Below are 21,323 nucleotides of genomic sequence, written 5' to 3' on the forward strand. Positions count from 1 at the left end.
ATTCCACCCTACATAAACTTGAGATCATCCAAAACTTGGCTGCCCGTGTCCTAACTCGCACCAAGTCCTGTTCGCCCATCACCCCTGTGCTCGCTGACCTACATTGCCTCCCGGTTAAGCAGCGCATCGAGTTCAAAATTCTCATCCTTGTTTTCAAATCCCTCCATGACCTCATCCCTCCCTATCTCTGTAATCTCCTTCAGCCCCACAACACCTCCACCGCCCCCCCGCGATATCTGCGCTCCTCTAATTCTGCCCTTTTGACCATCCCTGATTATAATCGCTCAACCATTGGTGGCTGTGCCTTCTGTTGCCTAGGCCCCAAGCTCTGGAATTCCCTGCCTAAACCTCTCCGCCTCGCTACCTCTCTTTCCTCCTTTAAGATGCTCCTTAAAACCTACCTCTTTGACCAAGCTTTTGGTCACCTGCCCTAATTTCTCCTTATGTGGCTCGGCGTCAAATATTTTGTCTTATAATACTCCTGTGAAGTGCCTTGGGATGTTTTACTGCGTTAAAGGTGCTATATAAATACAGGTTGTTGTTGAGTGACCTTTAGTTAAGATTTCCATTACATTAATAAATCTGAAATAATTTTGACATGGGGATAATATATAGGCAATCCTCCTCCTCCAATAATAAATCTGTCAATAGTGCAATTTGTTGTTAACCGGTAATTTTATATTGAGTTATTCTAAAGTTACACATTGCTCCATCTCCATGCTTGATAAAGCAACTTTCTGATAAGCAGTTTATTTAATAAATGGGGCAAATTCTAAAACTGTAAAGTGTTGAATTCTGTTTGCTAAGTTCTTTAATCAATGTCCAATTTTCTGGTTGAGCCAGTTTCAAAGCTATATAATTACCACATTACATCTAAGGACAAAGAAAAAAAAAATAAGAGAGTAGCTCCAAATTAAATAGGAAAGATCAGTAGATTACAGGCCTGTAATTTGACAGGTGTAAGTGCAAAGTAAAGGAACAACATAAAAATAGGGCTCAACAGTAAAATAAGCCGAGCAAATGTCATTCTGCAAAGCATAATATCATATTATGTCAGACAACTGCCCAGATCACATTCAGTTGCAAAACTCCATTTTGCAAAACTCCATTACCTGAACAACACACTTATCCTACTGAGAAACAGCACTATAGACAACAAAAATACTTACACATGCCCAAGTTCATGCGCTATAGTGAAAGCAGCACTTAGACCATTCTCTTCACTAATGGAGCAGCTGCGATATGGATCGCACATTGTACCAAGCTCTGCTAATCCTGAAAAGAATGGGAATACACAGTTTAAAGTCAGTAGCAACCAACCAGAGCTTTACTGCAATATTTCAGGCAGAGCCGAGCAACTAAACTTTGCCCTTTAAAGGGGCAGTTAGAGTTGCCTGCCTTCAGATATATTCTGCCAGTTCCTAGAAATAACCAATCTAAAGTAATAAGTCACTTTTTCGTTACAAACCACACCTGGCTGAAAGGGTGGCTCATATAACTTTAAACCAAAGCCACTCCAAAAATGATGCTAGAATGTGCATGAGTATGACCAAGGATGACTTTCCTTCTAATGTTTCCTTCTTGTAGGAGCGCATCACCTCATCCTGCTACTGCATAGCACAGCATGATGGGTTTGGTTGAAAATCAGCCCATCGATGGTTGGAACAAAGCTACAGGTTTACATATCGAGTCTGAACGTTTTCATGTCATCGGACATATCAAAATATATATAATACCATTCATTTTAAGAGGTCACTGCTTATTAGCTAGGTAGTCTTAAGTAATATTTCTCACCACCAGTGCCATTCAGCGACCAACCAAAAAGCAATATGTTTCTACAAGGTTGCACTGGCCCTGTCGGGTCCTTTCCTTACCACAAAGTTTCTCTCCAATTTTCCCTTTCCCTGTCCTCCTCAACGGGGTACAATTCCGTGGGCAATGGTCATCCTTTAATATCTTACCCAAGTGTTCTTTGTTCGCTTATGCATCTCAACTGTAGCAGAACACTAGCTGACTGTGTAGAACATTGCAGCTGAGCCTGATCTCACGTGAGGTCCACACATGCAGTTACTCTGTATCAGGAGCACCCATTCCCTTAACTCAATGGCATTGCAGCCTATGGTGTTTATAAGGAAAAATGTGGGTTTTTGGAAAAAAAAGAAGTATTTTCAAGATTTCTAGTTTTTTCTTCACACTCTTCCCTTACAGGCCATTTGCCACCATAAGCCTCCTTGGACCAGGATAGCAGAAGAGTCCAATGTTCTTCTTGAGAGGGACTATTAATAGGAAACACTCCTACTCGAACATGGCACCAAAAAACTTTCTTTACTTGAAAACTTGGTGGGGTTTGCCAAAAAACCTCCAGTACTTAATTAAACATCAGATTTTAAAAATTAAGAAAATTCATGACTGAGGCTCAGATCTATTTTGGAATGTACAAGTTTAACTTGGACTTCAAATGAAAAACATTAATGGAACACAACTAAACTTTATAAAATTTTGTTTAAAGTTCAATTGGCACTTGAGAATTTTCAAACTTTTTCTTCCTTGAGCCTCAGCAATAAAATTTAAATGGCTGGCCCCATTTCAAATGAAGAGTTTTAAATTACAACCTTGTATAACATACATAAAATGGAAGTCATGGCTGGCTTGGGGCGACAAGCAACCACAGAAAATCAACAAATGTGGTCTGAAATTCAGAAATACCAAGGATCAGGAACCAGGAACATTTAATCTTATAATGGCTACCCTCAAAGAAGTATGGAAAAAGCTTAAGTATTGGGGGTATTTGTTATACAACACCAGTTAATGGCAAGTGAAACACCTTTAAAGGCGTAATGTTGAGCATGCAGGACAACTCGCCAAGGCTTCTTCGGCAGCACCTCCCAAACCCGCGACCTCTTCCACTTAGAAGGACAAGGACAGCAGACGCATGGGAAAACCACCACCCCCAAGTTCCCCTCCAAGTCACACACCATCCTGACTTAGAAGTATATCGCTGATCCTTCATCATCGCTGGGTCAAAATCCTAGAACTCCCTACCTAACAGCACTGTAGGAGTACCTTCACCACATGGACTGCAGCAGTTCAAGAAGGCAGCTCACCACCACCTTCTCAAGGGCAACTAGAGATGGGCAATAAATGCTGGCCTTGCCAGCGATGCCCACATCTCATATGCGAATAAAAAAAAACAATATACCTAGGGTTTGCAAACTGTAGTCTGACCCTGAATGGATTAACAAATTTATCAGAAATTAAAGAAGATAAAACGAGTATAAATCTTGCAGGGAGAAAAGTGAAGAGGTTTACTGGAATCAGTATAAGACATGCAGAAATGGACCTGGTGAAAAACATAGCTACAGACACAAAACAGAAATTCTTTCAGTACTGTAAGAGTAAGAGTAAGAGGACAGTCAGAGAAGAGGTTGAGGAGGTGGGTTTTCCCCGATTGGTGGGTTAGCGGCGGGGTGGGAATTTTGCCTGCCCATGTGACCTCGATGGTTACCCTCTCAAGTTTCCTGGACTGGTGCTCATTGTTTTTGGTAGTTTCTTCCTTGTGCAGTTTTAACATTTTCAAGTTTGCTATTCCTTCTCCAGTAGCACTCACCATTAAATGCCTTTTCCCTTGCAATGAGAGGATGCAGAGTTAAAGGCATGTGACTGGCAAGGATACTTATTATCACCCATATGTCTGTATGCACACCATTGCTCTCATATTAACACTTCTCTTTTAAGACTCACAAAATCCATTGTGACAGGCAATACGAGTTCTCAAAGTGCTTTGGAATAATGTGGTGCATTATTGTTGCCAGAGATTCACCTGTGAAGTGGGGGATACACAAGAGGCCAGAGTTGGAGGATTGCAGAGTTCTTGGCGGGCTGCAGGAAGTTGCAGAGATATGGAGGGCCAAGGCCATTGAGGGAATTTGAACACAAGGATGAGAATTTTAAATTGGAGGCGTTAGTGAACCAGGAGCCAATGAGCACAGGAGTGGTGGGTAAAAATTAGGATACGGGCAGCATGAGTTTTGGATGAGCTCAAGTTTATGAAGGCCGGCCAGGAAAGCATTGAAATAGTCGAGTCTGGAGGTAACAAAGGCATGGATGAGGGCTTCAGCAGCAGATGGACTGAGGCAGGAGTGGAGTCAGGAGATGCTACGAGGTAAAAATAGGCCGTCTTTATGGTGGTGAGGCAAACAGAGTTTGTGGCAAGGGCCAAAGGCAATAGTTTCTGTCTTCCCAATGTTCAATTGGAGGATATTGCGGCTCTTCCAGGACTGGATGTTGGAGAAGCAGCCTGACAAGATGGAGGCAGTGGCGAGCAGATGGAGGCGAAAGCTCAGCTCAAGGTCAAATCAGACGCCAAGGTTGCAAACAGTGTGGCTCAGCCTGTGACAGTAGCCAGGGACGGGGATGGAATCGGTGGTGTGGGAACAGAGTTTATGGCGAGGGCCGAAGACAATGGTTTTGGTCTTCTCAATGTTTAATTGGAGGAAATTGCAGCTCATCCAGGACTGAATGTTGGACAAGATGGAGGCAGTGGAGGGGTTGAGAGAGGTGGTGGGGCAGGTTGAGTTGGATTTTGTCAGCGTACACATGGAACGTGACATCATGTCTTTGGATTATGTCACTGAGGGGTAGCATGTAGATGAGAAATAGGAGGAGGCCAAGGATAAATCCTTGGGAGACTACAGAAGTAAATGGTGTGGAAGCGGGAAGAGAAACCATTGCAAGAGATTCTCTAGTTATGACTGGATAGGTAAGAATGGGACTATTTAGTCTACAATAATACTGAGCAGGAGCAGATCCGAGTCCATGCCCTGCGCTAGTGGACTGCAAGAAGTGGTATCAGATGCTGTGGTCTCTCATAGTGACAGTGCAACTTCTTCTTCAAGGCTCCCTCCAATACCAGCATCTGAGGAAGCTTCAAACCGGAGTGTAGTTCTTCTTGATACAGCAAGAGAAAGGCAAATGGAAGGGGGTCCTTTAGGAGCAGCAGCTTCACTGAGGGGACAGTCACCTCAGTCCTCGAAGGATCAAGAGGACTCTTGCCAGCCACCCATCCCTTAGCCTTGCATAATTCACAGAAACAGTACGTTGGGAGCTAAAGCAAGTAAGGTAGATGGCACAAAGGGTAGACACAGTTGCAGTTAGAGTGTGTGAAATTATCAGAAGCTTTTGGTGTCACTTGTGGAAAGTAAAAATTATTTGACTACATAGACCCCATCCACTTCTGAAGATGTTTACAACTTAGTGGACTTGAATGATGACACGAGAGTGTGACTTCTGTATTATGGAGGCAAAGTACAGAATCCTTTGGGGAATACAAGTCTTTGTGAGGTGGTTGTGGATGGCGGGAGGAGGAAATTTTATTCAGTTTTGCAACTTTTATTTAGTGAAAGCGCTCAGGTATAAGTGGCAGCCTCATTTCACCAACTCAGGTACATGTCTCTTCCTCTTCACCTGCTCGCCTCCTCCTGATATGGGGATGGAGGGTCTTTTCCCTCTTCCCCTTCAGCTTCAGAAAGTACTAATCTTTTCTACAAGGTGATTTTATGCAGAATACTGGAGACTCCCGTTGGAGTGTACTACAGGACTCCACCAGATTTAAGCCAATGGCCTGCTCTATTAAAATTCGTCTCGTCCCATGGACCACATTATATTTGCTCTCCCCTCTGTCTGTAGATACCTCACTGGATTCATAAGCCATGACTACAGGAGATATGCCTGATTACCAATCAGCCATCCTGAAGCATGGCTCTGAGTCATCAAGGCTGGTTTGTTGCATGATAAAAGTGGCATGACAGCTTTCTGGGTAGGGGCTTTAGAGTGTATGATAAGAGGATTGGCATCACACACTCGATGAACGTTTACTGAATAAGAGCCTTTCCTATTAATGAAATTGAGGGGGTTGTTGTATGAAGCTTGCATCTGTAGGAACCCTACCAATCTACAGAGTAGGAGTGCTCGGTTTCTTTGTTTTGCATGCTCCATGGGGAAGGTAATAAACGGAGGCCTGCCTGAATAGAGCATCAGTTACCTTCTTTATACATTGGTGTGCTGCTGCCTGACTAATGTGACAAAGACACATAAGGTTTCCTGGAAGAATCCAGTGGCAAAAAAAAATTCAAGGCAGTGGTCACTTTCACTGCTATAGATTATGTTGCTCTCATGGTGGAAGCGGGCTGTAGGTCTTCAGATAGCAGCTGGCATAATTCCCCAATAGCCTCTGGATGGAAGCACAGACTTCGAGGGCATTTGGAAGCAGGGAATTAAGAACTTCAACATAAATTACATGAAAGTCTTGCATAGGTTTAAAAGACTCAAAACAAACAGTTCCCTTGAGATGGATGGTATTTTCACCACAGTACTAAAAGAGACAAGCAGTGAGATTTGCAAGTCAATTTGAGGGAGTTGAATACTGTTGAGGTTCCAGTTGATTGGAAATAGGCTAATGTGTTGCCCATTTTCAATAAAGGTAACAAAACAAACCCAGGCAAGCGGTCTTGCATCAATACCATGTGAAAAGGAATTGATGAACAGAACAAAACTTGAGGATTACTTGTATGATAATAACCTAATGAAGAGCATCCAACATGGATTCAGAAGGGAAAGATTCTGTCTGACTAATGTTCTTGACTTCCCGAGGAAGTGACATCTCAAGTGGATTGTAGAAATCCCTCCAACATGGTGTACCTCAACTTCCAAAAGGCACTGAACAAAATTCCACACAAAAGGTTACTATTTCAATTCAAACAGTTGCAATACAGGGTAAAACTTGAGAATGGATAAGAAATGGGGTGAAAGGAAAGAAATAACTGGAACTTGTTGGAAGAGTTCTGTTGAAGTGGGGGGACTTGAAGTAGGGTGCTCCAATATCAGTGTCGCATCTCCTAATTCTTCTAATTTACAACTTTAATTCAGAATGACACCAAGCTGAGAAGAGCAGTTAAATCTGGGGGCAGCTGAAGAAGCACAAAATATATAATTGGGCAGAACAATGGCAGATGAAATTTAATATGGACAAAGAAGGAAAAATGGGTGACACTTGTGCTCTATGAATGCTGCTCAAACAGTTAGGGATAAAGCTGACAGAGACCAATGGGTCTTAGTAATCTCGGTACTTGACATCGTTCCTCTCCAGTCATTAAACAATCAACTAAGCAAAGCAAATAGAGCACTGAACTATATAACAAAACTAGTAATTAGAAATGGAGGGATATGCTGTTACAGTCTTGATGGAAACTTGACCTTCAACTGGGGCAAGACTGGAAATCCCTGGCCAAAAAAATTTCAGGAGAGATAAAGAAAGAAAAAAAGGAAAAGGAAGAGGATGGCCTTAAAAATTAATGGTACGATTAAAGCCACAGAAAGGAAAGTTTCTATTGATGGTGCTGATCAGACAGTGTCTGTCTGGGCTGAATTAAGAAATAATAAGGGGTGCGCTGCCATCCTTTGTATCAGTCTTCACAGTAGAGGAAGAGGATAAAAATGATACGAGGAAAACAAAATAAATGAAGAGGAGGGACTTATTGGATTTAATGCAAGTTTTCAAAATGGTAATGGTAAAAATAATGGGGCTTAAGATAGACAAATCTCCAGGATCTGATGGTTTCCACCACAGGATATTAAAATTAATAGGTGAGGAAATTGCAGATGCATTAGTCATAATTTTCTAAAGCTCTCTTGAGTTGAGAATTGTACTGTTGGATTGAAAAAATTGTAATGTCACCCCTTTATTTAAGGAGGGAAGGAGAGAGAAACAAGGTAACTAAACACCTGTCGTTCTAATGTCAGTTACGTACGAACAATGATGAACAGGAAAAGCGTCTCTGGTCCATCCAGCCTGTCCCGCACAATTGTGTTACCTTGTGTATCACAATATATATACTCTCCATCCACTCATAACCATGTGATCTCTTGGGAGAGGCAAATAACAAGATAAAGACCCAGGCCAATTTGGGGGAAAAGAAAATCTGGGTCATTCCTCTCCAACTAGTGATCAAAACTAGTCCAGGAAAAAGGAGGAAGTTACCGGAATCTGATATCAGGGATAGAGTGATTGAGCACTTGGGCAAGTATGAGCTGATCAGAGAGTCAGCACGGATTTGTGCGGGGTCAATCATGTCTGATTAATATACTTGAATTTTTTGAGGAGATCACTAACATGGTGGATAAGGGAGTGTGTCTATGGATGTTATTTATATGGACTTTTGGAAGGCATTCAATAAGGTTCCACACAGGATACTGTTAGTGCACAGAATTGGGGGTAGCCTTGCGACATGGGTTGGAAACTGGTTGGGAGATAGGAGACAGAGACTAGGCATAAAGAGAATGTACTCTGATTGGTGGGATGTGACAAGTGATGTACCTCAGGGATCTATGCTGGAGCTTCAGCTTTTCACCATATTCATCAATGATTTAGATGAAGGAATGGAGAGTTGTAGATCAAAGTTTGCAGATGGCACTAAGTTGGGAGGCACAGCAAGTTGTGAAAATGAGAGCAGAGGGACATAGATAGCTTAAGTTAGTAGTCAAAAGTGTGGCAAATAGAGTTCAATATGGAGAAGTGTGACATCATCCATTTTGGATCCAAGAAAGACAAATCATTGAGTATTTTCTTAATGGTGAGGAGCTAGAAACTGTGGAGGAGCAAAGAGCTGTAGGTGTCCATGTATACAGATCACTAAAAGCTACTAGACAGGTACAAAAAGTAATCAAAAAGGCTAATGGAATGCTGGGAGGAAGTTATGCTTCAGTTGAACAGGGCCTTGGTCAGACCCTATCTGGAGTCCTGCATTCAGTTTTGGGCACCGCACCTCAGGAAGGATGTATTGGCCTTGGAGGGGATACAGTGCAGATTCAGCAGAATGATACCGGGCTAAAAGAATTAAATTATGAGTACAGGTTGCATAAACTTGGCTTGTATTCCCTTAAATATAGAAGGTTGAAGGGTGATCTGATTGAAGTGTTTAAAGTGACAAAAGTATTTGATAAGGTAGATACAGGTAAACTATTTGCACTGGGCGGGAATCCAGAACAAGGGGACATAGGGGGAGAAATTTGGTATCGCCCCACTTAGGGTGCGATTACCGGCCGGGCGCAAAGTTTAGTGCCTGGTGCTAATTATCGCCTCCGACTGCAAACTTGGTTTCTATCGCCCCTGGAGGTGGTTGGAGCGTTAAATCAGGCGCTACTCACCTCTCTTAAGGTACTAACACCGAGGAGTCAGAGTTATACAGCACAGAAAGGGGCCCTTCGGCCCACCGTGTCTGCGCCGGCCAGCAAGCCCTATCTATTAGAATCCCATATTCCAGCACTTGGTCCATAGCCTTGTATGCTATGGCATTTCAAGTGCTCATCTAAATGCTTATTGAATGATGTGAGGGTTCCTGCCTCTACCACCCTTTCAGGCAGTGAGTTCCAGATTCCAACCACCCTCTGGGTGAAAATGTTTTTCCTCAAATCCCCTCTAAACCTCCTGCCCCTTACCTTGAAACCATGCCCCCTGGTTATTGACCCCTCTACCAAGGGGAAAAGTTCCTTTCTATCTACCCTATCTATGCCCCTCATAATTTTGTACACCTCAATCAAGTCCCCCCTCAGCCTTCTCTGCTCTAAGGAAAACAACCCCAGCCTGTCCAGTCTCTCTTCATAGCTGAAACGCTCCAGCCCAGGTAACATCCTGGTGGATCTCCTCTGCACCCTCTCCAACGCAATCACATCCTTCCTATAGTGTGGCGACCAGAACTGCACACAGTATTCCAGCTGTGGCCTAACTAGCGTTTTGGACAGCTCCATTATAACCTCCTTGCTCTTATATTCTATGCCTCGGCTAATGAAGGCAAGTATCCCATATGCCTTCTTAACCACCTTATCTACCTGCCCTACTGCCTTCAGGGATCTATGTACATGCACACCAAGGTCCCTCTGATCCTCTGTCCTTCCTGGGGTCCTACCATTCATTGTGTATTCCCTTGCCTTGTTAGTCCTCCCAAGATGCATCACCTCACACTTTTCAGGGTTAAATTCCATTTGCCACTGTTCTGCCCACCTGACTAACCCGTCTATATCGTCCTGTAGCCCAAGGCTTCCTTCCTCGCTATTTACCACACCACCAATTGTCATCTGCGAACTTACTGATCATACCTCCTACATTCATATCTAAATCATTAATGTACACTGCAAACAGCAAGGGACTCAGCACCGATCCCTGCGGTACACCACTGGACACAGGCTTCCAGTCACGAAAACAACCTTCGACCATCACCCTCTGCCTCCTGCCATTAAGCCAATTTTGGATCCAATGTGCCAAATTGCCCTGGATCCTATGAGCAAGGCGCTACCTCAGAGTGTTAGTGAAGCTTATTTGATGTCAGTCAGCAATGGAACACAAACACAATGGCGATGGCCAGTTCTTAAACGGGAGGGTCGATCTTGCTCTCCATCCACACCCTGTTTATTGCAGCCTTGAATCTCAGCCTGGAGAGACCTGTACATCAAATTTGATGGAAAGAACAATGGAGAGGCCCAGGGAAAGAGCTCAGAGTGCAGCCCCCATAGTCTCTTCTAAATTAATGCAAGGAAGGTCAAATCAAAATGAAGCTGCAAAGTGCTGCTCAGTACCCAAAACTCCTTCACACAGCGTTGAATCTCTCCAGACGTCCGTCTCTCTCTCTCAGAATGCGTGGTGCAAAAATGTCGCCAACAAAAAAAAACAGGAAGCAGTCGCCTTTAAATAGCGCTCCCAAAGTCCCTTCCCGACTGCAAAACGTTCCTCTCAACCTGTCGTTGCTAGCGGCAGGCGGAAAGGCAGGGGGGCGCCACTCAATATCCGGTCCGGGGCGTTGCACACTCGACTGACGGCACGATCTGCGGGTGCAGGAGATCATGGCGGTAGTGTTTAGCGCCGCCGCAAAATGTCTGGTCAATTTCGCGAGCGGCGCAAACATCACCGCGCCCAGGCACTAGTTGTTTTTCACCCCATTCCGGGAGGCGCAAAGCAACAGAATTTTTCCCCATAATCTTAAAATTAGAGCTGGGCCATTTAGGAGTGAAATCAGGAAGCACATTTTCACACAAAGAGTGGCGGAAATCTGGAACTCTCTCCCCCAAAAGGCTGCGAAGGCTAGGTCAGTTGAAATTTTCAAGACTGAGATCGATAGATTTTTGTTAGGTGAGGGTATGACGGAATACTGGAGCAAAGGCGGGGAAATGAAGTTCAGTTACAGATCAGCCGTGATCTAATAAAGTGACTGAACAGGCTGGTGGGGTTAAACGGCCTACTCCTGATCCTTTGTTCCTATATAGTCAGTCGATTGTGGATCATTGAATGGTGGGAGGATGACATTTGTAGATAATTTAGAAAGTTTACAATGGCAACAGAATTATAATTATCGGCACTTTAACTATCCTAAGGTACACTAGGATAAGACAAAATGTTGTGGTTAGAATGGGGAGGAATTCTTGAAGTATAGCTAGGACTGTCTCCTTTATCAATATTGTTGCATGTACAACAAGGAAGGATACAGTGATAGATCTAGTTCTGGGTAATGAAGCAGAACAAGGAAGCAGCCTGAAGCTAGAACACGTGGGAAACAATGATTACAGTCCACTCCTCTTAACTCAGTTCCTTAATTCAAATTATCTGACAATTCAATCTGTTTTAAGCACTAACTTCCCACTATTCTGTAATACTTATGGGCCTAGAAATTCGGTGGGCTGCGCCACCAGTTAGCGCCCAAAGAGGGCACTTAGTGGGTTTAGCGCCACTGGCCATGCCTCCCGCGAAATTTAGTGGGGCGCTAATGGCGGCGCTAGCCGCTAGCACTGCGCCACCACCGATGACGTCATCGGTGTGCGCAGCGCCCCGCTACCGCCCCGATCGCGAAATTTGGTAGCGCCCCCTGCTGTAACGTTGGTCGCAATTTGCGACCGGTTCAGGGGGGCTTACCTGCGGCAGTAGAGGCGCTGAGGTGCGGGGCAGCCATTTTTTTTGCTGGCCGCCTGCCAGCACCTCTTCGCGCAACCGTCCCCGGCCTCCTGAGCACCCCCCCGCCCCGTTGTGCTGGCTGTCTCCCAAGAGCCCGGCACTTCTCGGTGCCGGGCTCTTTTGCCGGCACTCGCGATCTTAGATCGTGCTGCAGCAGGCCCCTCCCCTTTAAGAAGGGGAGGAAGGCCTGCAGTACCGCAGCACACCGTGCCGCAGCGGCACGTTGTGCTGCAAACTTCAGTTGCAGCGCCCCAAGAGGGATGCGGGGCGCCTTGAGTAGCGCCGTGCTTCCGTTTGGGGCGCTCAAACTGAATTTCCGGCGGGCGCTCGCGACTTCTTCCGGGGCGGTACTTCCGGCGCCCTGGCGAGACTGGCGCCACCGAATTTCTAGGCCATGTTGTTTAATTTATTCAAATTTGTGTGGGGGCAAATAAACAACTTCAAATTATCAACATAACACTGTAAACCTCATTAGATTCACATTGAAAATAAGATTGTTTTTAAAACTATAGATAAAAATGTTGGACTGGAACCCAGCTAATTTCAGTAGAATGAAAGGGGAGCTGCCCTGGATTAAAAGGTTGACAGGTCAAATGATAGACCAGGAATGGGAGATATTTTTATGAAATGGATAGGCTATAGGTTAAATACATTCTGACTAAGAATAAATGGCGTGCATCAAAGGCTGAGGCTCCATGGATAGAGAAGTTAGAAAAAATGAGGTTTTAAAAGAGGCATGTGATAAATATAGGAGGAATGTTACAGAACTATAGAATCTTAAAGCACAGAAAGAGGCCATTTGGCCCATTGTGTCTGCGCTGGCTCTTTGAAAGAGCTATCCAATTAGTCCCACTCCCTTGCTCTTTCCCCATAGCACTGCAATTTTTTTATTTTCAAATATATATACAATTCTCTTTTGAAAGTTACAACTGAATCTGCTTCCACCACCCTTTCAGGCAGTGCATTCCAGATCAAAACAACTCGCTGCATTAAAAAACCCTCCTTCTCTCCCATCTAGTTCTTTTGCCAATCTTAAATATGTATCCGCTGGTTATCGACTCTCCTGCCAGTGGAAGCAGTTTCTTCCTATCTGCTCGATCAAATCCCCTCACCCTCAGTTTGAACACCTCTATTAAATCTCCGCTTAACCTTTTCTGCTCGAGGTTATCACAGGATCTCTAGCCTCTCCACATAACTGAAATCCTAAAAACATTATAGTTGTTGGAAGAAAGCTATAAGAAATGTAAAAAGTATGGAAATGAAGCACAAAAGAGAAATCAGGCTAAAAGGGAGTTTGAGAGAAGATTGTTAGTCATCAAAGAGGTATTTCTGAGCACATAGGAAATAAAAGGATAGTCAAAGAAGTGGTGTAACCACTTAGAGATGAAGGGGGCCATAATATGCTCGAGAATGAGGGAATGGCAGAAATTCTTAGTAAGTATTTTGCTCACTATTTACAGAGGACGGCGAGAGTGGGATTGTAGGATTACCTGTCATGGATGTGGAAGAGCTGCGATTGGAGATGAGTATTCAAAAGGACACTGTACTAAGGAGACTAAAATTAGAAAGAAACCAGGCCCTGATAGTATGCATGCCAGAATACTGAGGGAGGCTGGAGAGCAGATAGCAGAAGCACTGATCATGAAACAGGAATTGTGCCAGAAGACTAGATGGTGCCAAAAGTTCTCAAAAGAAAAAGTATAAACCATATAGTTGTTGACCTGTTAGTCTTACCTCAGTTGTGGGTAAATTTCCTGAATGCATAATACTAGATGAAGTTATTGAACACCTCGAAATGTATAGACTAATCGAGAATAGTCAGCATGAACTTGGAAGGAACAGGGTTGCGTTTGACTAATTTAATGATTTAAAAAAAAAAAAAATCACATTACAGTATATGGAGAAAATAAACATTTACATATATAAGAGACTGGCTATGAGAATTAAGGCATACTGTATTAAAGTGAATGTAGTCACATGGACAGAGAGACGACTAGGAGAAAGAAAACAAAAATTGGGGTAAATGGATGCTTCTCAGATTGGCAGGACGTTCGTAGTGGTGTACCCCGGAAATCTGTACCTCTCGTTTTCCATTCATATAAATGATTTGGACATTGGTACAAAAAGATTCATACCAAAGTTGGTCGATAACACTAAGTTAGGGGGAATGGCGAATATGAGGAAGAATGCAGGAGATTCAGAAGGACCAGACATGTTAGCAGATAGGTGGCAGATTTAGTTCAATGTAGAGAAATCTGAAGCAGTTAATTTTGAGAAAAAGAATAGTGAAAGGAAGTATACTCTGCATGGTTAGACTCTTAATAGAGTGAAGGAACAGCGATCTACAGATGCAGATACAAAGATCTTTAAAGGTAGGAGTATAGATCAAAAAGGCCATAAAAAGCAAATAGGATTCTGGATTTTATACAAAGGGGAATATAAAAGCAAGGAAGGTGATGGTGAAGTTGAAGACATTTATTGGGTCATACAGAGAGGATATTGGGGTGAAGGAAAAGGAATAGTGAGGGTTCACTAGAATGAAAGGGTATAGTTCTGAAGGTTTCAAAAATTGGGCCTTTTTTCCACTGGAACAGAGAATGTTAAGGGAGATCAAAATTATGAAAGATTTGGGGCGTGAAATTTGGTTCCGCCCTGTTTGGGGGTGGTAACCGAATTAGCGCTGGACATTTACCGCCCGGCCGCTATCTCGGGCGCTCCAATTCCTGTTGGGGCGGTAACCGAGGCGATGTCGGGGCACGATCGGCAGCACTCCACATAGGCTCCGCGGAACGTTGTCGCGTTTCAACGCCCCTCCTTTTCAGTTAAATGGGGGGGCCGCTGCACACACTGCGGGGCCTCCGATGGCCCCAACTAGGCCACCAGGGTGGTGTGGTGCCATGGTAGCAGCCTAGTGCCGAGACGCGGTGCTGGGCTGCGCTATGGTAGCCAGGACCGTGGCATGGTACACCACACCACGTAGGGCCGACCTCAAAGAATAAAATGGCAGTGCAGGTCGCGGCTGCACCACCCCTTTAATTACCGCCCCGCGAGCGGAGGTCGGCCTGGCTCGCGACCCGCGAGGCTGGTGTGGACATCGCTCATGGCAGCCTCGCAGGGCGCAGCCAAATTTCTGTCGCGGGGTGTTAACTGTCGCCGCACACACCGATGACATCATCGCCGGAGGTGCAGCAGCCCAGGGCGCTACTGGAGGGGGTGGGGCACTATCGGGTAGCGCCTCAGCAAAAGCCTGCCAAATTTCGCGGGAGGTGCATTTCCCCATCCCCGGGCGATAAGCCCTTTGCGCCTCGTTAGCGCCCCCGGAGGCGCTAACGGCAGGCGCAAAGGAGCCGAATTTCGCCCCCATTAAGTTCAAGAAGGAATGGGAATAGTATTTGAAAAGGAGGAATATAAGATTATTCAATGAATGAGCAAGGAAATGGGGATACAGTAGGCAATTCCAGTTGAAGATCTGGCACTGGTACGTTTGCAATGGGCCAAGTAGCCTCCTTCTGTGCTTTAAATTCTACGATTTCACAATTCTACAACAGGAGAATACAGGTCGGAGGTAATCATCCTCGAACCGTTTACTGCTTTGGTCCAATCACACTTTGAGTACTCTGTTTAGTTCTGGTAACTGGTGGAATCACAACCCAAGGAATTTCAGGCCCACAGTATCCAGCCAGTGTTGTGCATGTTTGGCTGGCTGGATCTGCGGACATACAAAGCATTTTTAGTGGGCCTTCCCAGTTGCCAATCTGGGAAGACTTGCAGCTGACTGCGTAAGTAATTTGTTGTGGGAACCAACAGCATAAAATTGCACTGACACCAATGTATATAAAAGGGTCTAAAGAGACTCAAGTGTTGTAATTCTAAACTTGAATTTGAAACAATGCTTCTAATGCTGAGGCTAACAGAAGAAACAGTTGAAAATATTTTAAGGTGCTGGTGACCAGAGGGCATATTATTGTTCGATAGATACACTAACTGCCGACAAAAACAGAAAATGCTGAAAACATTCAGCAGGCCAGTCAGCGTCTCTTCTCTCCACAGAGTTAATGGGGCTGATTTTAATTTCCCTCTTGCCCGGTGGATGGGCTGGCCACTTGCTAGGCTGTGTTCCTGCCTGGAAGTAAGAAACAACCCCACCGTTTCAGGGGTAGGCCCTTCATTAACTCACCCGTCTCTCCACAGACGCTGACTGACCTGCTGAGCATTTTCAGCATTTTCGGTTTTTCTTTCAGATTTCCAGCATCTGCAGTCTGTTTTTTTGCTTTTGATTTATACAATAACTGTTATGCCGGGTACGACAAACATTGCGATGATGGAGACTATGCAGCAGGGACTCAGAGGCTGGACTCGGTGCTCCTGCAAGGTGTGAAATGCGTGCAGATTAACAAAGTGAGCACCAGTAAAACTCACACAATTGATATCAGTTCAATACAATACAGATTTATCGGCTGGGATCTTGCTCACCTCGGCGGGTCTGTGGCGGGTCCTGACCCCGCTGCTGGTTCCAACCCGCTGTCCAAAATGATTTTCCCTTGATAGGGCTTGTTAAGACCGCCCAACGCGTTTGCCGGTCCAATTGCCGGGCAGCACGGTGGCATAGTGGTTAGCACTGTTGCCTCACAGCGCCAGAGACCCGGGTTCGAATCCGACCTCGGGCGACTGTCTGTGTGGAGTTTGCACATTCTCCCCGTGTTTGCGTGGGTTTTCTCCGGGTGCTCCGGTTTCCTTCCACAGTCCAAAGATGTGCGGGTTAGGTTGATTGGCTATGATAAATTGACCCTTAGTGTTAGGGGGATTAAATACGTGGGGTTACAGGGATAGGGTGGGATATGCCGATGGGCCGAAGGGCCTCTTTCTGTGCTGTATAACTCTATGTGTTGGTGTAGGGGTTACGGGTATCGGGTGGGATATGTGTCGGTGCAGGCTCGATGGGCCGAAATGGCCTCTATCTGCACTGTGGGGTTTCTGTGATTAGGGGAAGTGGGTCTGGTGACGTCATTTCATGACGCGTCATCAGCCGATTTCCTTAAAGGGACCATGGCCAACTTTATTTTGGCATTTGTGCTGGCAGTGTTCTACAGCATCGAGGTGCTGCAAACACTGCACAGAGGTGCATGGCTGCACCCAGGTTCTCCCACATCATGCAGGGAGGTCCTCTTCCCTTCCCATGGGCGGAAGTGACCTCCCCAGGAGATCAACTCAGCCTGGTTGCACATTGCACAGGAGGGCATAAGCAGGGATGTGGTCAGGAGGACCAGGCTGCAGTGGCGCAAACCTTTCCATGATCTCAGTAGATCATGAAACGTTAGTACAAAGCCACACTCACCTTCATCCTCCTGTGCCTCTCATCACAACCCCATCACTCTGCCTTCCCTACCCTACTCCTGCACAACTTTACTCACACCAACTCCCATCCCTCTCTATCTACATTATCACATCCCCATCTCACTAGCCACCTCTCACCCTCATCCTAGTGCAATCATAACAATTAACACACAAGAGTAGCCACTTGGGTGTTTTAGCCAATGTTCATATAAAGTTTCTGTTAATGCGCTGTGAAACATTGAAACCTTCATTTTCAACACTTTGCTCTCTTGGACAGATTTGTGTGCACCTTTGAAAGTGGCTTAGTGAGTTGCAGTGAATGGTGAGACATAACGGTATCCCCCGCAATGGTGATGAGTGTGAAAGGAATGTCTTGGGCTTTGTAGGGATGCTTTATGGTGTTGGTGTAGGATGGTGCCAACCTGCCACATCATGTGGCAGACAGGGTGTACAGCGTTAAGTGAAGTATATCTGGCCATGGTGAGGCCATCCCTGGCCTCCCGGGCAGCAATGTGCTCAGGTGCTGATGCCCTCTGTCCTGTGCAGCATCAGGTGAAGAAGGTTGGTATTGTTGTTGGTGCTGCTGGCGTGCCTGGTGCTGCTGGTGTTGGGGCTGATCGTGGTCAGATTCTGAGGACCAAGGTGAGAGAGTATAAAGGCCACCCATGTTGATGGAATATATGGCAGGTGAAGTAGAGATGACAGAAACATTCTGTCAATGGTGAGAGAGGTTGTTCCAATGAGGTGAGAGTGGATGGAGAGTGGAAAGTGAAAAGTCTGCAATCTGTGCTGGAAATGGTCTGAGAAACAGCTTGTAGCTGAGGAAAGTGATGATCAGTCAGGTGAGAGCTTTTACTATACATTTGAAGCTGTCAATTAATCAGCTGGAGCAATGGCAATTAAACTCCCGCCTCAGATTGACAGACGTGGCCCCCGAACAGCGTGGTTCCCTTGGCCATGAAGTTAAAGTAAAAAGTTAATTTAGAAAAGCCTGTTAATGATCCGTCAACAAGGCAATAATGAGCTTAATTGGCTCCCCCGCCACTGCGTGCCGGGTCTGCTCAGTGCTGACAAACCAGACATTGGGAAAGGTGCATGGCAGTGGGTTCCCGATCCATTGTAAAAAAAAAAAAACACTTTTCCACCCGACCCACTACCAATCCCATCCACTGACCCCCCGGAAAATTCCGGCCTTCAAGTGCAATTATAATGGGAAATGATTGCTAATAGAAGAAAATTGTTTGTGTCCTTATTAGATATTCAGGTTAACCAGACACAGAGGGGGGAATTTTAACCTAAAAAATGGGTGGGTTTGGAACGTGGGGGTAATTAAATTGTTAAAAATGGAATTCCGGACCTGATCCCACCTCCAACCCGCCCACTTCAGGTTTTAATGGAGGTGGTATGGGGGGCGGGCGACCAACCCACTCCCAGGGGGTGGAACCTCAATCTAAATATTACAATGAGGCTGGAAACCTCTTTTAACCTCCATTTTGTTTTTAATTGCGTCTGGTCGGGTTTTATACACTTCATGAAATCCGGCAGTTACAGCAAGGCAGGGACTGCCTCATCCAGGAGATAAATGTCATTACACCTACCTCCTGGATCCAGGGTCCCTACCTAACAATCACACCCCCCCTGCAATTGGAAATCACCCCCCCAGGCCTCCGATTACCCTCCCCAGGCCTCCCCCCACCCCCCACACAATGATGCTGAAGCCGGCCACAGTCTTCTCTTCACCCTCCCCGATCATCTGGCCCCGATCCTCTCTCCCCTCCCCCACCAATTGCTGCTTGACCACCCCCCCCCCCCTCCAATCCTTTTAGCTGCATGGCCCGATCCCTCCCTCCTTCCTTGGTGTCCCCCCCCCCCCCCACCGCCCCAACCCGCCTTCCTCCTCAAAATTCCTGCCAGAGATACCAGTTCTGACTGCATACAATCTAATCCTGTTAATTCAAAGTCATTTTCTTTTTGCTCAGAAAAAAATTGAATTATCCAGAAACTTGAATTAATAGACTAGCATAGGAACTGGTTTTTTTCTTGGGGAAAAAAAATCAAATTAACATATGATTCAAATTAAGTGACCTTGAATTAAGAGGAGTAGACTGTAAATTTTGCAATATCGCTTTTGGGTGTTTGACTGCAAAGCATTTTTGGACATCCGGAGTTTTGAAAAGACGCTCTATAAATCTCCTTTATGAAGCTGTTCTTGTCTCACCCAGATTTCATTTAGAGAACAGCGATTCCACTGGCAAAGGGAGAACAAAAAGAGAAGCAAAGACATTGAGAAAAAAAGTCACGGAAAGAGAAACAATAAAAAGACAGAGAAAGAGAGGCAGAGAGAGAAAAAGAGAACAGAAAAAAGCCAAAATGAAAAAAGGGAAAAAGGTGCAGAAAACGATTGAGAGACACAGAAAGAAAGCGAAAGAGGCAGAGAGTGAGATCGAGAGGTAGACTTCCCATAAAAAAGGTCAAACAAAAGTGCAATTTATTTGAAACAGTGACACCAAAATCTTCATAGAAATGATACATTGCAATCATGGAAATCTCAAGCATATCGCTAAAACCATTATTACAAAACAGATAGAGGGCATTGCATTCAAAGAAAACTCCAGTTATAGCTTCGACATTTTAGATAATTGTTCAGTTGAGCAACTCTAAAACATCCAAACCTTTCATCAGAACTGCATTTTCATGTATATTTAACAGGACTGAACAAGCAAGATCAAATCATTATTTTTATACTGAAACAATAAAAGGCAATTCGAATCTCATCACATTCTAAGGAATTACTTCACTCCAGTTTTATTAGCATGATGAATCTTGTACAGTAAGCCCACTCTGCATGGTTAACTGTGAAAGTTGGTCTGTTTCACTTACCCAAAGTATCACACTTGTTTCTAGCTCTACAAATGTCTTCCCTAAAATCAAACAAATTAAACTAGATAAGAATTTTTAATAAAGAATGAAATTCTGATCAGTACTGACAGAGGAAATTAAAGTCGGGGTGGGAGAAGGTTAGGGGGTAAAATGTTACTCAACTATTATTAGGAACTAGAAGTAATCTGGACTGGGCAGGTACTGGACCCTGAGGTTCAGTGGGTATGTATCCAAGTCACAGACAGGCGAAGAAAGATCTCTTCCCCCTCTTGTCAGTGTTGCTCAAATTTGGAATCCAGTGCATCCAGAGCTTAAACTGATTATGTCAGTATGATGTCAAGATTAATATGGACTCTTGGCATGACCATTTGGAAGCGTCAATGATAATTAAAGGAGAAGCAAAGTTTGCTTTCAATCAAATCAACAGCTGCCAGAGCTTTCCCCTTAAACGGTTTCTGATTCTGATCCGATGCCCTGAACTGATGGTTGCAAACAATGTATTACACCTTTGTTTTACAACAGTACCCAGTTCGTGAGTTAAACAGTACTGATTGTGAATTCTAAATACAAAACCTATCCGGCACTGGCCAGCGAAGTACCTTTTCCTATTTTGTTTTGTTCTATTTTGCTAGTAAATCCGCATTTTATTTGCAGCAAATATATTGCGGCATATTTATCTTAGAAATCACGAAATAAAGAATTCAATGTAACAATCTAGAATCAGGCAACAGATGTTGAAAATTAGTGTTCTAGAAGTCCAGGTATTCATGCAACAGTTACCTAGTGATGAGGACTGCCGTGTCATGATGAGATGGGTGAGCATCATCCAGGGTGTTCTGTGTCTGCTGCCACACACAGAAGTTATGAAGAGTTGTAGCTGCATTAAAACTGATGGACGGTCCTTCCTGAATAGATGAAGAATAAAAGACATTAATAATGTGGAATGGGATTTTGCTTTTGCCTGCAGATTTTCAATCCCAGCAGCAGCAATTTAAAATGGAGAGCATTTTTGAAGGAAAAAAATTCAGTACAATCAGCGTTCGCGCCAGACGTCAGCATTTCACACTGACAGTTGGCGTAGTCAGAGACCGTTCAGGGTATCAACATTTACTGACAA

General features: G+C 44.6%; 1 protein-coding gene across 1 annotated transcript in view; it reads right to left on the reverse strand.

Annotated features, from left to right (window-relative positions):
- Positions 1-21,323, reverse strand: part of LOC147081226 (A disintegrin and metalloproteinase with thrombospondin motifs 20-like) — a gene marked incomplete at its 3' end in the record, with an annotated part of 134,714 nt that overhangs the window by 63,602 nt on the left and 49,789 nt on the right. Inside the window, exons 3-5 of the mRNA XM_085980873.1 lie at positions 20,987-21,111; positions 20,207-20,247; positions 1,170-1,275 (exon numbers count right to left, since the gene is read on the reverse strand). Of these exons, the coding sequence (XP_085836999.1) occupies positions 1,170-1,275; positions 20,207-20,247; positions 20,987-21,111 (272 nt within the window). The remainder of the gene's footprint in view (positions 1-1,169; positions 1,276-20,206; positions 20,248-20,986; positions 21,112-21,323) is intronic.

Source organism: Somniosus microcephalus, unplaced genomic scaffold (genome assembly GCF_052327205.1).
Source record: "Somniosus microcephalus isolate GS21.2 unplaced genomic scaffold, FLI_Smic_1.0 scaffold644, whole genome shotgun sequence".
Classification (NCBI taxonomy): domain Eukaryota; kingdom Metazoa; phylum Chordata; class Chondrichthyes; order Squaliformes; family Somniosidae; genus Somniosus; species Somniosus microcephalus.